Below are 16,201 nucleotides of genomic sequence, written 5' to 3'. Positions count from 1 at the left end.
CAAATTTGAACACCGATGGTGATTGTTTGTTAATATTAGTTTACTGGTTTTATATCTAAACAAAGAGAACACAAAGGAAAACTGACTGACAATTCGGCCTCAGATATAGCCTTTTGTTGGTGAAGCATTTCTCAGGGAACTTTGACGACTTATCACCTCTGTATTTCTAAAACTTTGTCAGTTTCAATCACTTCTCAATGGAAAAAATGTTTGCATCCTTTTAAGTCAGTTTGTCTGAATTTTGTTACCAGTTTCTTTAATCTTGATTTTAACCATTGCAGTAATTTTCTCATTTTTATGACCACTAACACACTTGTAATATGACAAATCATACACAACATATTCACCTTTAAGATGTTAAGTCTAAAACAGGTCTCTCTTTGAAAACGAACTCTCAAGCAATTTAGATTTTACATCATCCTTTTGTGACATTATGGATTTTCCTTTCATAACAAAACTTTGCTACCATCTGCTGGCTACTTACATGTATTATATAAAAGCACACAACTGCCTTGGCTGAACATGACCATCAGAAACAAACACATGGAGCTGACCTCTGGTGCCAGTGTCTGTTGAACAGGTTATGAAAATTTCACTGCATGATGTAATGACAACAGTGCTGTCTCATTTATGAAGCTCATAGATAATGTTCATGAAATGCAGAATGAAGCTTAATGTTGGTGTCAGTGGCCTATTTGTAGAGAAAGCAGGATAAAAAGGAAATGATATTAGACTGGGTCTGTCTGTACAACATCACACTTAAGCCATGGTGTTTTTGAAATATCTCATGACTTATTGACACCTAACCCCCTGGCATTAGGGAGAAGAGATTAAGAGAACTAATGCAAGACAAACAAATCAACTGGAACAGCACAACTTTCAGCAACACTTTGGTCTCAGTTGATCCTCTGGTGTTTTTAAAAATCAAAGAAAAAGTTATAACCAAGTCCTTCATTAAAAAAAAAAATATTATTATTATTATTATTATTATTATTATTATTATTATTATTATTATTTTGCAGCTGGACAGAAATCGTCATGCACCAATCACAGACTGCTGATGTTTTAATGCTTTAATACGTCTGTCTTAAAACAGCATTAACTGACATTTAATCAGATTATTGCATTAAATATTTTTGCATTTTTCTAAAACACAACATAAGAAAACCAAAGAAGTAACCAAAAGAAACAACAACAAGACAACAGCCCTTAGGTTTTTAGAAACATTAAATGTATTTTACATGCATGTTGTGGTCACATACCCAACCACATACAGTAATCTGAAATGAAACATTGTCTTGTGTTAATTTCATTTAAAAAATCTTATTTCTAATCAACCATTTATCTCTACCATTCTCTGAACTGGACTAATTCACTTTTATACATCAAATGTTTCCCCTCTTTTGTAGTTTCTATACACATCATTCTTCTTGTTACATATTCATCTTTAATCTGAACTTCATGTTTTTCAGCTCAGTCGAGGCCGTACGTTGAACTGAGTCTCTAAAAATGCTGACGGCTTCTGACGTGTCTGTGTACTATACAACTTCTGGGTTCAGGAGGAATCACCTGTAGGGACTGAAAGTAAAAATAGACTTTCTATAACTGCCAGAAAGAAAAGAAAAACACAGAAACAGGAAAATAGTAGAGATCTCAGAGAAACGTTCAGTGAGACATGATAATGTGATAGTAGTTAGATAGAAGTTTTTCTGACCTCTCCTCCCAACTGAACATGAAACTGGGCAATACTCAGAGTGCTTCTGTCATATAGTTTCTCTCGTGGGCTCCTGCTCATGTGTTTTCTGCAGAGATAAAATTGTGACCAGTAATGACACCACACAGCATTTTCCAGTTGTTTCAGATATTATTAAGTTCAGATCAAGTTCATACTGTTCACTGAGAACCAGTGGTGCATCTTAACACAGTCGGCATGGGAGCAGTAGTTGAAGAAGTATTCAGATCCCTTACTTAACTAACAGCACAAATACCACAGTTAAAATACTCAATTACAAGTAAAAGTCCTGCATTTGAAGTCCCACTTAACTACATAAATGTTATCAACTAAATGAACTTAAAGTATCAAAAGTAAAAGCACTTCCTCAGCTGAAAAGTTGTGTGTGATATATTATTATATATGTGTTTTCATAAAAAGAAAAGTTTCTTGTCAAGTTTCAATGATGCAATGGAAAGAGGATTAATAGCATTTTACTGTGTTTTACAGAAATATGAAAATGTTTAACAATGCAATGAGCTCACACAGCGGTCACACTACCACGACGACTAATGAGGAAGGGTGGAGGAAGTCATCGTAGGCAAAGATTAAGACGAGACATACAAATTAGTTTGAACTATTTAACTAAAGCACGTGTAAAATGTAAGTTTTGTAAGGATTAAAATTTTCAGCCACATCACTGAATGAAAATTATTGCTCACCTGCAGAGGCAGACAGCTGAAGTGATGCCACATAGAAGAAATCCAATGACAGGTGTGAGTATGTAGAGAAAATTCTGTGATGAGATGATTTCTGTACAAAATCAGATGTGAATTAATTCAAGTAGCATGAAGTTTGAGCTCTGAAATTCACTGTGTCTTGGTGTAGAAGTGATTAGCCCTGCTTTGTGCTCTACCTACCTTCAGGTTTCTCAGACACAGTTAAATTCCACTGAATAGCGTTTGTGCCTTTTCTGTCAGTTACATTACATACGTACATTCCTGCGTCGTCATGCTGAACATTAGAAATACTCAGCTTTGAGTGAAAGTCAAGGTCTATTCTCACTCTGTGAGAGGTGAAGTTTGAAAAAGTCAGATTGTTTAGCAGTGCATGAGAAAAAAGGAATCTGTCTTTGATCCAGTTGATTTGTAATGTGTTGTTCATGGATATGTTGCAAGTGAAGGTGATGTAGTCTCCTCTGAACACCAGTATATTCCTCTGGTCAACTGAATGAGTCCCTGACATGGAAGGAAACAATCAATCAATATTTGATGAAATCTGTAATAACATCTACAGAAAAAAACACACATCAAAAACATAAATCTCCACTGTACCTGCAAAGACATGAGACACAACAAACAGCTGAACAGAGAGCAGAGCTGCTTGGATTAGATGAAACATGATGACCATCAGACAGACAGAGACAGACTGGAACATCACATTCAGCCTTTAAATGTATTTGTGGAGGAGGCACAGAGAAAAGGAAGTGGTTAGTTGCTGTTAATCTCACACCTTTCATGGAACAAAGCATTATGTTTGCATCATAAATACAATCATTTAATTCAAAATTGAATGATTCAAGCTCTGTCCTTCTTGAACATAAACATAAAATGAATTAAGTAATATTAATATAATAAACTGAAATATAAAATGCACATAACAGACAGCTCAACTGCAAGAAAACCACATCTGTGTGGTGCTGAAGACAGTTTACTCACATTGTGTGACCCTGTTGCTGAGCATGGTTTTGGGGCATGCTTTTTGATGCTTACATGCTTGTGGTGCTCAGTGAATTCTAAATGTGTTTGAGTCGACTGCTCCTACTTTGAAATAGTTCAATTTTGATCACAAGACATGTTGACACTTGCGCTATGAGGACATTCTAACCATCTCATTTTATACTGTTTAATGTGCCAACATAATTAGATGATAAATCTGTTGGAGAATAGTGGAAAAGTGAGAATAAAACTTTTCTTGAATTCAATATTTGACATTAATTATTTTTCATTGAAAAGATTGTAATTCCCTCACAGGACACTAGAGGGCACAGAGCTCCGGTTAAAGCCGGTTGAGTTGAATTGACTTTATTGTCATTACAGCAAACATTGTTAGGAACTAGCCTTGTTGAGCTCAGAGTGCAGAACAGACAGGACGACATTCAACACAACAAACTAATAATAAAACCATCATAAACATAAAACATATTAAAATACACAGAGCACGAATATGAAATATACAATAAAAACAATATTCCTTAAAGTGAAGGCACTGGTTTTGTTGTATTAATGTTGGATAAGCCAAAGGCGTCTGTTGGTCAGCTGTCCTCACTTCAAACCTGCTGGTTTGACATGGAAAAAAAATGTCTGTGTCTCTTGTTTAGGTTTCATTTGAATGTCCTGTGATGTCAGTAAAGACCATAGATTGAATTAGAGCCTCTCTGTGTACTGACTCCTCTTCTTGTTATTTGTCCTAGTGTGTGTGACAGCCTGTGGTTGAGAGAGGACTCCCTGTAGAGACAAAAAGTAAATGTAAATTTCAATGATTTCTCAGAGAGAGAAAAGAGAAGTACAGAAACATGACAGTGTGAAGATGCAAAGTTCCTCTGACCTCTCCTCTTGACTGAGGGTGAACCTGGTCCTGGACTGGGTCCTGATTTGATGTCCTGGTCCTGAGTTTTCTGCAGAGATCAAGACATGACTCATGATGACATCCATCTCAATCCAGGTGTTGCATGTATATTATCATATGAGAGTTCACACATGGGACAATGGAGAATAAACCCAGATAAACCAGTTAAATGTAAAGTACACTGAGGTCTTGTAATAACAATGAGCAGAGCTGAAATGAACAGCTGATTGGTCAAATAGATAACTAACAGGAAATTAACTGAAATCAACTGTTCTGATAATTGATACATCATTTAAAAAAAATCAAACAAAAAGACCAACATGTTTATAGAGCCAGTCCTCTAGTGTCATGATGACACAGAACATCTACTGAGTGGGTCTTCAGCTCCAGTTAAAACCATGGTGGTGAACCAGATATTATTATTGTTAGCAGTTTGGGTAAACTGACTCTTTATATTTGTGATTGAGCTGCATAGTCAAATCAGCCTTAGTTCCCAGCACTGACAACTGCTCTGCACCAGAACAGAAAATTAATTCACTCATAGTTTTAAAAAAAATGTGTTACTCACCTGCAGACGCAGACAGCTGAAGTGACGCCACATAGAAGAAATCCAGGTGTGAGTATGTAAAGAAAATACCATGATGACTTTCTTTCTGCACAAAATCAGATGTGAATTAATTCAAGTAGCACGAAGTTTGAGCTCTGAAATTCACTGTGCCTGGTGTAGAAGTGATTAGCCCTGCTTTGTGCTCTACCTACCTTCAGGTTTCTCAGACACAGTTAAATTCCACTGAATAGTCTTTGTACCATTTATGTTAGTTATATTACATCTATAGGGTCCTGCGTCGTCATGCTGAACATTAAAAATGTTCAGCTTTGAGTGAAAGTCAAGGTCTATTCTCACTCTGTGAGCGGTGAAGTTTGAAAAAGTCAGATTGTTTAACAGTGCATGAGAAAAAAGGAATCTGTCTTTGGTCCAGTTGATTTGTGTTGCATTTATTGTGGAAATGTTGCAAGTGAACATGACAGAGTCTCCTCTGGACACCCATATATTCCTCTGGTCAGCAAGACAAATCTCTGACATGGAAGGAAACAATCAGTCAATATTTGATGAAATCTGTAATAACATCTACAGAAAAAAAACACACATCAAAAACACAAATCTCCACTGTACCTGCAAAGACATGACACACAACTAACAGCTGAACAGAGAGCAGAGCTCCAGGATCTCGTCTGAACATGATGGCCATCAGAGAGAGAGACTCAAACTTTACAGTCAGCTCTTATGTGTATTTGTGGAGGAGGCACAGAGAAAAGGAAGTGGTTAGTTGTTGTTACTCTAGGCTTAAAACTATGTCTCCCACCTTTCATGGAATATAACATTTTGTTTACATTGTAAATACAGTTATTTAATTAGAATATTCAGTCAGTCCTTCTTAAACATAAACTCAAAATAATTTCATTAGTAATAATATAATACACTGAAACATAAAATGCACATAATAGACATGCTCATCTGCAGGAAAACCACATTTGTATGACACTGAAGACATTACCCATGCAGTGTGACCCTGTTGCTGAGCATGGTTTCAGAGCATGCTTTTTGATGCTTACATGCTTGTGGTGCTCAGTGAATTCTAAATGTGTTTGAGTCGACTGCTCCTACTTTGAAATAGTTCAATTTTGATCACAAGACATGTTGAGACTTGCACTATGAGGACATTCTAACCATCTCATTTTATACTGTTTAATGTGCCAACATGATTAGATTATAAATCTGTTGTGTCAATGGGGAATAATGGAAAAGTAAGAATAAAACTTCACTCAAATTCAATATTTGACACGTGAATTATTTTGATTGAAAAGACTCCATGTGATTCCCTCACGAGACACTAGAGGGCACAGAGCTCAAGTTAAAGCCTCTTCAGTTGAACTACCTTTATTGTCATTACAACAAACATTGTTAAGAACTGGTCTTGTTGAGCTCAGAGTGCAGAACAGACAGGACCATCAAACATATAAAAAACATTAAAATACACAGAATGCCATGAATATAAGATATACAATAAAAAACAACATTCCTCTGATTTAATGAGGAAAAAATGTCTTTTGTTTAGGTTTTATTTGAACGACATGTCAGTAAAGACCATAGATTGAATTAAGCCTCTCTGTGTACTGACTCCTCTTCTTGTTATTTGTCCTAGTGTGTGTGACAGCCTGTGGTTGAGAGAGGACTCTCTGTAGAGAGAAAAAGTAAATGTAAAGTTCAATGATTTCTCAGAGAGAGAAAAGAGAAGTACAGAAACATGACAGTGTGAAGATGCAAAGTTCCTCTGACCTCTCCTCTTGACTGAGGGTGAACCTGGTCCTGGACTGGGTCCTGATTTGATGTCCTGGTCCTGAGTTTTCTGCAGAGATCAAGACATGACCCGTAATGACATCCATCTCAATTCAGGTGTTGCATTAAATGAGAGTTCACACATGGGACAATGGAGAATAAACCCAGATAAACCAGTTAAATGTAAAGTACACTGAGGTCTTGTAATAACAATGAGCAGAGCTGAAATAAACAGCTGATTGATCAATTAGTTCATTAATATGCAACTGTTTTGATCATTGATTCATAATTTTAATCATTTTTCAAGCAAAAAGACCAAAATATTTCTAGTTCCAGTCTTCCAGTGTAATGATTTGCTGATTGTAAATTGAATATCATTTGGTGTTGGTTGGACAAAAAAAAATGTTAGAAGAGATGTTCATAGTCAGGGAAACTGTGATCGATAGTTTTGATTTGACTGATTATTTTCTGACATTTTATAAACTAAACAATAAATGGATCATTTTGAAAACTTAACCATAAGTTCAGTCAGTGATGAAAGTAATCATTATTTGCAGTCCTTTATTAAAAAAACAACTATTCCAGGTGATAGTGTTTTGCACAGCATACTTTTATTTCACACAGCTGCACACAAACTGGCAAATTATGCAAATGAAACAAAGAGAAGTTTGTGCCTCATCAAAATGAATTATCCTTTAACATTCTGGCCAGCTCTTTTTTAATTTTGTTTTTATTTTGTAACACAATGGTCCATGTAGTTCTGTACAATGTCTGTCTGTTTGTTTCTTACTTATGACAGTAATGCTGTTATTGGCAAAACTTAAAGTTAAGAAATAGCTTGTCTAAGCCCAATGCATCAACTGTCAAACAGTATATCTGTTTGCAAGACTCTACAGTTAGATCAAAGCACCGGTCCAGCTACAGTGTGTCTGTAGCTGCATAAAACAGAAGCTGATGCATGTAACCACAGTGTATCTATGTGTATTGGCTCTGCAGCAACCACAGGCCAGGTCGTATCCAGTCATGAATGGTGCATTTACCAAAGCTAATAAAAGCTCCAAAATGTTTTGGGCGTTAAAGAAGTCTGGTGGTGATACTGAACGCTTTGTCAGATTTTTTACTTTTGCTTTTCTGCTCTACCAATTTTGAATGATTAATTTCAGGGAACTTTAGATGTATTTTATTTGGGAAAAAAAAAAAAATTACACACAGTTACTGTGGCCCTGACCTCATTTCCCATGAGCAGCACTTTGTGTTTCACCCCAGTTTCGCGCTGAATGCCGTTCACAAAAACATTTCAACCACAGGACAAAGGACATTTCAAGGTCAGTAAATTACTTGTAGCTGCATATGTCAGTTTTTGATCTGTCATGAAAATAGAGATGTAAAGAGTTGATTCACCCAATACAGGAGAATGAAGCTTTGTGTATGATGATCACAGCATTGGAAAGAGATATAAAATAAAAACAGCATATAGTTTGTTTTTTTTTTTTTTGTTGTTTTTTTTCAAATTGATAGATCAATCTCACCACCAGGTCAATTCAGTAACGATTTTGTTTTGATGGGATGCTTTAGTGAGAATTGTAACTGTAGAAAGATAATAACAATAACAATAACACCTTTTTCTTCTTTGAAATGAAAAGTTAAATAAGATAAGGAAACAATTTTTTTATGTCAGATAATGTTCTTTAAGATACTGTATGTCTGGTTAGTTGACTTTCCTGTGTCAGCTCACTGACCTTCTGTTTTCCTTCGGCTACTGTTACACAAATATCTTGGCATTTAACATTGACTTGTAACTGTAACTGTAAAAAATAAATGCTGTGAATATCCCCAGGGCGGCATGGTGGGGTAGTGGTTAGCACTGTTCACTGTTCGAGCCCCTGTTTGCCCGGGACTTTTCTGTGTGGACTTTGCATATTCTCCCGGTGCCTGCGTGGGTTCTCTCTGAGTATTCCAGCTTCCTCCCACCATCTGTATTATGTTAGGTTAATGGATGACTTTAAATTATGTGTGATGTGAGTGTGAATGGTTGTTTGTCTATATATGTTGGCCCTGTGATGGACTGGCGATCCGTACAGGGTGTACCCTACCTCTCGCCCAATGTCAGCCATGACCCTTAACAGCTAAGTGGTATAGATAATGAATGATAATAATAATGAACTTGGCTTGGGACTATAAAACATCTACTGAGTGGGCCTTGTGGTGAGACTGTATAGTTAACTGTTTCCAAGGTCAAGAAGTTTCAGTTTTAACTAAGTCAACTCTATGAGTATAATAAAGAAATCTCCAAGCACCATTTTTAATTGGGTTGGAAGCAAAATTACAGATACTTATCAACTTGGATATAGAAACCTAAGATGGCAAGATATCCATCGGGGTAAGTAAGAATGATTTGTTTGCAGTTTTGGTAAGACGTGATTATCTATCATTATGATATTATTATCTGTGACTGAGCTTTAAAATCAAATCAGTCTTAGTTCTCAGCACTGACAGCTGCTCTGCACCAGAACAGAAAAGAGCAAAATTAATTTGCTTGTACTCACAAATCTGAAAATTAAAAATGATTACTCACCTGCAGAGGCAGACAGCTGAAGTGATGCCACATAGAAGAACTCCAATGACAGGTGTGAGTATGTAGAGAAAATACCATGATGAGTTTATTTCTGTACAAAATCAGATGTGAATTAATTCAAGTAGCATGAAGTTTGAGCTCTGAAATTCACTGTGTCTGGTGTAGAAGTGATTAGCCCTGCTTTGTGCCCTACCTACCTTCAGGTTTCTCAGACACAGTTAAATTCCACTGAATAGTGTTTGTGCCTTTTCTGTCAGTTACATTACATACGTACATTCCTGCGTCGTCATGCTGAACATTAGAAATACTCAGCTTTGAGTGAAAGTCAAGGTCTATTCTCACTCTGTGAGAGGTGAAGTTTGAAAAAGTCAGATTGTTTAGCAGTGCATGAGAAAAAAGGAATCTGTCTTTGGTCCAGTTGATTTGTAATGTGTTGTTCATGGATATGTTGCAAGTGAAGGTGATGTAGTCTCCTCTGAACACCCAGTATATTCCTCTGGTCAACTGAATGAGTCCCTGACATGGAAGGAAACAATCAGTCAATATTTGATTAAATCTGTAATAACATCTGCAGAAAAAAACACACATCAAAAACATAAATCTCCACTGTACCTGCAAAGACATGAGACACAACAAACAGCTGAACAGAGAGCAGAGCTGCTTGGATTAGATGAAACATGATGACCATCAGACAGACAGAGACAGACTGGAACATCACATTCAGCCTTTAAATGTATTTGTGGAGGAGGCACAGAGAAAAGGAAGTGGTTAGTTGCTGTTTAGCTAAGCTCAGAACTAAAATGTGTGTCACACCTTTCCTGAAACATAAAGTCATATGGGAATCATACCAACACACAATAATTTATGCTCTGTCTTTCTTGAAAATAAACTGGGAATACAATTATACCACAGATCATTATTCTGGTTCATTTCAGTCACATAATAAACTGCAATATAACATTCACATGTGAAATGAGTCGATGTTCAACTGAAGGAAAAAAAACACCTCTGCATGGTGTTCAATACATTTCACCCACAGTGTGAAGCTAGATTCACTCTGTTAACTGACACTTAACAGTTGCACAACATGTTGAGGGTTTGATTGGGCTCATATCAACAATAACTGTTCACACCTAATCGTTACACTGGTCCTGAATCATGTCCTGCCATTACAAAAGTCAGTGAAGTATAAAGTTATAAGTGCTACATATGCACAGACATGAACTCTCTTGGCTCTTTCTTCGAGGATATCAACACAACAAAATAATGAACAACTGTAATCTAATATAACCAGCCTTAAGGTCCTGTTTAAAATTTCACCATTAAAAGAATTTCAAACTGCCATATTGTGCACTCTGTAATTAACAGCATGTTTTCTGATTAACTCTACTTCACTGTGTTGATAACAAGACACTTAAGCACTATTTACAAGTATGAAATCTGTCATATTTCCAGAATAGCCTTGTGCTCTCTCTGCCAGCGGCCTTAGCTTTTAAAAAATATGGATCCCCAATTAGACATGGTGCAAATACTGCCAGCCTAATTCATTTTTTCATAAAATGTGCCATTTCCTTTCCAGTTGTAGATCTGGAGACTTAGTCCTGTTCACCTGGAAACACACCAGTGATCTAATAGTTTGTTTTGACTGAAACAAATAACGTACTCATGGGGGTGGCGGGTGGTGAGGGGGAGCACAGACGTCTAGCTGAAGCCTGTTAAAGACCATGCTTTAATGTATTAATGTCAGATTTGTTTCCTTGGTTCATTTGGTTTTAAATGTAAAGATTTCATGCACTGGCCGTAGCCCTACATCTTAAAACTGTTCTGTTGAACTCTAGTAGCTACATGTTTTAATGGAGCAGCTACAGAGGAAGAAGGATATCTATTCAAAAATGAAATGTATTTACTCACAGACTGTACAATAAAAATAGAAATGACACTATAGTAAAACAAAATTACATGTGATAAACAGTAGTGTATTCTCAAGCAAATATTTGTTCTTTTTCATAAACTATTAAAACTGGTTTATGTAGTACACACTCACAGAGCACTCTATTAGGAAAACCTGTGCACCTGCTCATTCATGCAATCAGCCAATCACATGGCAGCAGTGCAATGTAAAGGATGATGAAATCCTTGATAGCAATTATCATTTCAGAGGTATTTAAGGTGAGTGCCATAAAACTAAACATTAAATCAAGCTTCAAAGCAACTGCATATCATTAAAATACATTCACGTTTCAAAGGTAAGACAGTCTGATATTGAGATGCCAGTTAAAATATAAAACAGAGCATTTATTAAAAAGACATCCTCTTATTAAGGAACTGTGTTTAATGATGTGATGTACAAATCATTCTCATCTGGACTATGAGCAGGGACAAAGATCGATTTCGGTCATTGGCCAATGCACCAGGTGCTGGAGCTAGACAACCAAGTGGAAAGGTTAATGACCAGCATCACACCAGTATCATGCATTTTAGTCTTTGGTGTAGCCTTGATTGGAAAATGGCACCTGTACTCATCTACATCTCAACTTCAAAGTAATGAAGAGAAAGGTTGAATCAAAAGCTAGAGGGTTATGAGTTAAGCTGTAGTTTACAGCAAACAATACACACGTGAATATATATATTCACCACACAGGCTCCAAAGCAATACAAGATGAATGTCATTTCCTTTATTGCTGCCCACATACACACACATCGAGCTCACAGACCCAACTGTCAAAAAAGAACAGGAACAGGAAACTAACACTTTTTATAGGTGTCAGAGTCACAGACACATTATTGATAGTACATTTCAAATAGATACATGGGATTTGTGCAACCTCCAGACTGATCTTAAGCATGTAACATGCTCTCTGGCCTTTACCAGCATTGGCGTGTTATTCAGAGTCATAATCACAGTGTCAGTGTCATTGTGCTCATCCAGGATGTACTAAATATAGCATAATAAATGACAGGTTGTGCATTTTCTCAGCAAAGCAGGGTTGATTACATATGGGGAGAGGGAAGTGGTAGTGAGGTAGTGGAAAAACTGAGACGGCTTTAAAGCAGTGAGGAAGTGCTTTAATTGTATTGTTCACCAGCAGGGGCTGCTGTAATCAACTTTTTGCTACTTCTTACTTCTCTTGCAACAGCAATGCAAAAGGTCAGCATATGCAAAGAAAATGTATGTGTGTGTGAGAGAGAGAGAGAGGGAGGGAGAGAGAGAGAGATTGCATTTTGGCAGCTGGAGGCATAGTGGCATTAGCATTGCTAAAGAAGCACAGAAGTCTGTTAAGCAGACAACAAGGTCTGTTATTGAAGCTCTAGTCTTTGCTGTGGTTCCATAAAGGCTCATGCAGGTGCTGTGCTACCAACTGGTAAAAGCAGAGACACTTTATAATACATCCCCAGTATGCAGTTTGTTATAAGTCACAGTGTATTTATGTTTTTTTTTTTTTTTTTAGAATAGTCCTCTATAAAACAAATGGCAACCTAAAATATCATCATGAAGTTGAATGAATCACTCTCCAAAACTACTTCAGCAAAAACTAACATTATAATCTCTCTAATGGTATAATTTATGGCAGTGTTCTTGTATAAAACTACATTTGTTTTAGTTATGTTTATGTAATAAACTGTCAGTTGAGAGCAACTGACTTTCTCCTTTGTTACTCCCTTGTTCCTTTTCTCTGTACCTTCCTGTACATGGTTCTTTCAAGAAAATTACTCTGTTTACTCTGTAAATTGCAGACTGTATTATAATGTGTTACCATGCAAGCTTCTTTGCTGCGATCCCTGCCTTCCGCTCTCTCTCTCTCTCTCTCTCTCTCTCTCTCTCTCTCTCTCTCTCTCTCTCTCTCTCCTATTTAATGCAGGGCTGATGGAGCAGAATTTGATTACAGGCTGAAGATCTATTTAAAGGGTACAGGTTGACAAAAGGTCTGCAGAGGGAACTGGAACTGCCAGAAGAAAAAAAAAGCAAGCTTCTTCAATTTATTTGACAGAAGGGGCAAAGTTGTGAGTGTGTGTGTGTGAGAGAGAGTGTGTGAAGGGGCATCAGTGCTTTGTGATGTCTGATGTAATATACATACTTGCTTGCACACATATCCCTCCCACTCTGTATGCATTGTTGAGTGTGTTTCCTTCTTGTCACTGTTTGTGTTTGTGTGTGCAAGTGTGTGTGTGAGTGTGTGGTCGTGCATGCATGTGTGTGTGCAGTTCTGTGTTTTCCAAATGCCAGGTTAACAAATGAGGTCTTCGGTAATGGCGGTCAGCAGGTGCCCTGCCCTATTCACCAGAGACTGAGTGAGAAGAGGCTGGGCTAACAAGAGAAAAGAGAACACTGCTTTTCACCAACAAACATGTGAATTCTCTCAGCATCGTCTCATTTTCGCCCATTAAGGACAGAGAAACCTCTGTAAACCATTTGTCCTTCGCAATGATTAGCACTGATTAGCTGTTTTGGTTGCATTTCTCATCCCTCCTTCCCTCTCTTCAATATGCACAACTGGGAAATTATGAGGGCAGAGTGATACTGTGCATAACAGAGTGAAACAGGAGTCCAGACCGTATGATCAGACTTTGCAGGGTCCTCCCACACACAAATGGACCGACCACAGGAAGCCTCAACCCTCAACCCTCAATCTTCAACCACACACACTTTCACACACATATCTATGCTGTCTACATTGCCAATGCCATATGACACATATACATTTCTTATCAATTCACCACAAGCTCTTGAAGTGTCTACACACACACACACACCACACACACAAACACACACAATGCTTCTGAATCACACTTCAGCAAACCATGAAAGACATAATAGAAAATGTGTATGTGTATGTTTTTTTTGTGAGTGTGTGTGTGTGTTTGTGTGTGTGTGTGTTTTCCCTGCAAGTCTATCTGTGAGAGTGATTCTGTGTGACCGTGGCTAGTCTGACCCTTTCAGGCATTGATGGATGTTTGTGAATATTTGAGATGCCTCTTGGAAAGCTCCCGGCAGAACACAGAGAGACATCAGAGGAGCTAATACCTCTGTTCTCCATCTTGAATACTGCATGGTTCACTTGTATGTGCATGTGTGTGCACAGTGCATGGATTTAAATCGGTGGTAGCAGCTAACACAGATTTTACACTGATGGTTTGGAGAGGGAGTATGTATTGTTTGTTGGATGTTGCAGCAAGAAGCGAGATTAAACAGTTTGTCTGATTAAGTATTCATCTTCTCCCAGCTGATTGCAGAACATGGTGAAAGCAAACCTGCTCTGGATGTGTATCCTTTTCTGAGCCTGTGTTTAATATTTCACACACATTTCATGTGTGTGTGGTGTGTGTGTGTGTGTGTGTGGTGTGTGTGTGTGTGTGTGCAGGCAAAGACTAAAAAAAACCTTAACAGGTGGCAAAAACTGAGAAAGATGATGACAGGATGAACTGTCTATCAGCCTTTGTGTTACATATCAATCAAGCTGCTCTTCATTCATTTTCCATTTTTTAAAATAAATTTTTTAAAAATTTATTATTACTTCTTGTATAAGGGGGTGTGTCAGTGCGTTAGAAAGAAGGATGTTGATTTCAATTAATCCTTATGTGAAAAAAGCTGATGTTGATGCCGTTTTTGCATCTTTCAGAAATCAGAATAGAATAGCCATTAACCACGTGCTAAAAGCATCTGACCACAATCATAAATCCACCAATCATACTTCAACTGCTACAAGCGAATATTGTAAAACAAAAGTGGAGATTGGAGGGAAAATTAATAAAATACACTGTCAGTGAAGGCTTTGCAAATGAATTCTCCACTGATTTAACAATGCACTCCTTCCATATCTGGCTCAAAATGGACAGTTTTTGTTTTTTTATGATCAAAATTGAAGCTGCAGAACCATATATATATATATATATATAGCAAACCATGAAAGACATAATATATATATATATATATATATATATATATATATATATATATATATATATATACATATATATTCCACACAGTCTTTTTCTCTGTGAAACCTGATACATACGTTACCCACAATTTGACAGGTTCTGTGTAGCTTCTTCTGGCGCAACAAAAAGCTTTATACAAAATCTACATATGTGGTAGCACTCCCCAAAACCTGAAAATCGACATCAGTGATGTTATAACATTTTACCTGGAAGGTTAAGTAGCAACAGTTTAGCTCAGTCATTTCACCAACTTGCTAAATTAAGGTTGTCTCTGCCTGTCTTGCCTTGCTTCATAGTTGAAGATTTGTTTTGTAACTCCCAAAGGGAAGGACAAAAAGAAAGAAAGAAAAAAAAACACTTTTCCTCTCCCTTCACACAGCTTCCTGTATGCTGGCAAAATAGGGAGGCACACAAAGGTCAAGTGAGATAATATGGAGGACAAAATATCCACTAGCAAAGGAAGAACACTTAAGAACTTGAAACTAATCTTTCAATTCAAAAAATCTGCAATTTCTTTCATGTTTTTCCACTACTTGTTATTCAACATTAGTGCTGAATGAAAAACACCAGAACACACACACACAAATCCATGCTTGCATGCTATCAAATAGTACACACACTCAACAAAGAGCCCCGGGGTGTCGAATAATCACAGCATCTATTTAAACAGGTAGATTTCCTCAGAGGGGATGAAGTTATATATAATTGATGGCTTGCAGTGGGAAAAATTCATTCATCCTCTTCTTTCTATTCAAAATTCAAGTGTGCTGCGGTGTTCAGTGCCTCAGACTGTCCTTCTTAATCACTCTTTAATTACTCCTCGCCGGAGCATGCACACCAGCGGCGGTTTGTAATCCTGAAATACTGAAATCATAAGAACCTTTGAACATTAATCTTTCAGCACATGGGGAAAAAGGTCTCCATGCAGGGCTTCTCTGAATGTAGGTCTGATTCAAGGACGAGGCTAGAAAGGGACACCATATGATGTAGCTTGAATAACTGAAATAAGATA

At 37.2% G+C, this 16,201-nt stretch overlaps 1 protein-coding gene across 7 annotated transcripts; it reads right to left on the bottom strand.

Annotated features, from left to right (window-relative positions):
* Positions 1-1,009: 1,009 nt before the first annotated feature.
* Positions 1,010-9,971, bottom strand: LOC108884418 (vascular endothelial growth factor receptor 3). 7 transcript variants are annotated; one of them, XR_007813300.1, is made up of 9 exons: positions 9,865-9,971; positions 9,450-9,768; positions 9,253-9,343; positions 6,678-6,747; positions 5,514-6,577; positions 5,099-5,416; positions 2,434-2,524; positions 1,715-1,802; positions 1,010-1,578 (listed from the first exon to the last, which is right to left on the bottom strand). XR_007813300.1 is itself a non-coding variant. In XM_051070884.1 (5 exons), the coding sequence occupies exons 1-5, from the start codon at positions 9,874-9,876 to the stop codon at positions 1,504-1,506; spliced, it is 585 nt and encodes a 194-aa protein (XP_050926841.1). In that variant the 5' UTR covers positions 9,877-9,971; the 3' UTR covers positions 1,010-1,503. The 7 variants fall into 7 exon arrangements, 4 of the variants coding, with proteins under 4 accessions (XP_050926841.1, XP_050926836.1, XP_050926832.1 ...); XR_007813301.1 differs by having other exon boundaries at positions 5,244-5,416; XR_007813302.1 differs by lacking the exon at positions 5,099-5,416.
* Positions 9,972-16,201: the final 6,230 nt, after the last annotated feature.

The sequence above is a fragment of the Lates calcarifer genome, linkage group LG1, assembly GCF_001640805.2.
Source record: "Lates calcarifer isolate ASB-BC8 linkage group LG1, TLL_Latcal_v3, whole genome shotgun sequence".
Classification (NCBI taxonomy): domain Eukaryota; kingdom Metazoa; phylum Chordata; class Actinopteri; family Centropomidae; genus Lates; species Lates calcarifer.
This window is presented reverse-complemented; position numbering and strand designations above follow the sequence as displayed.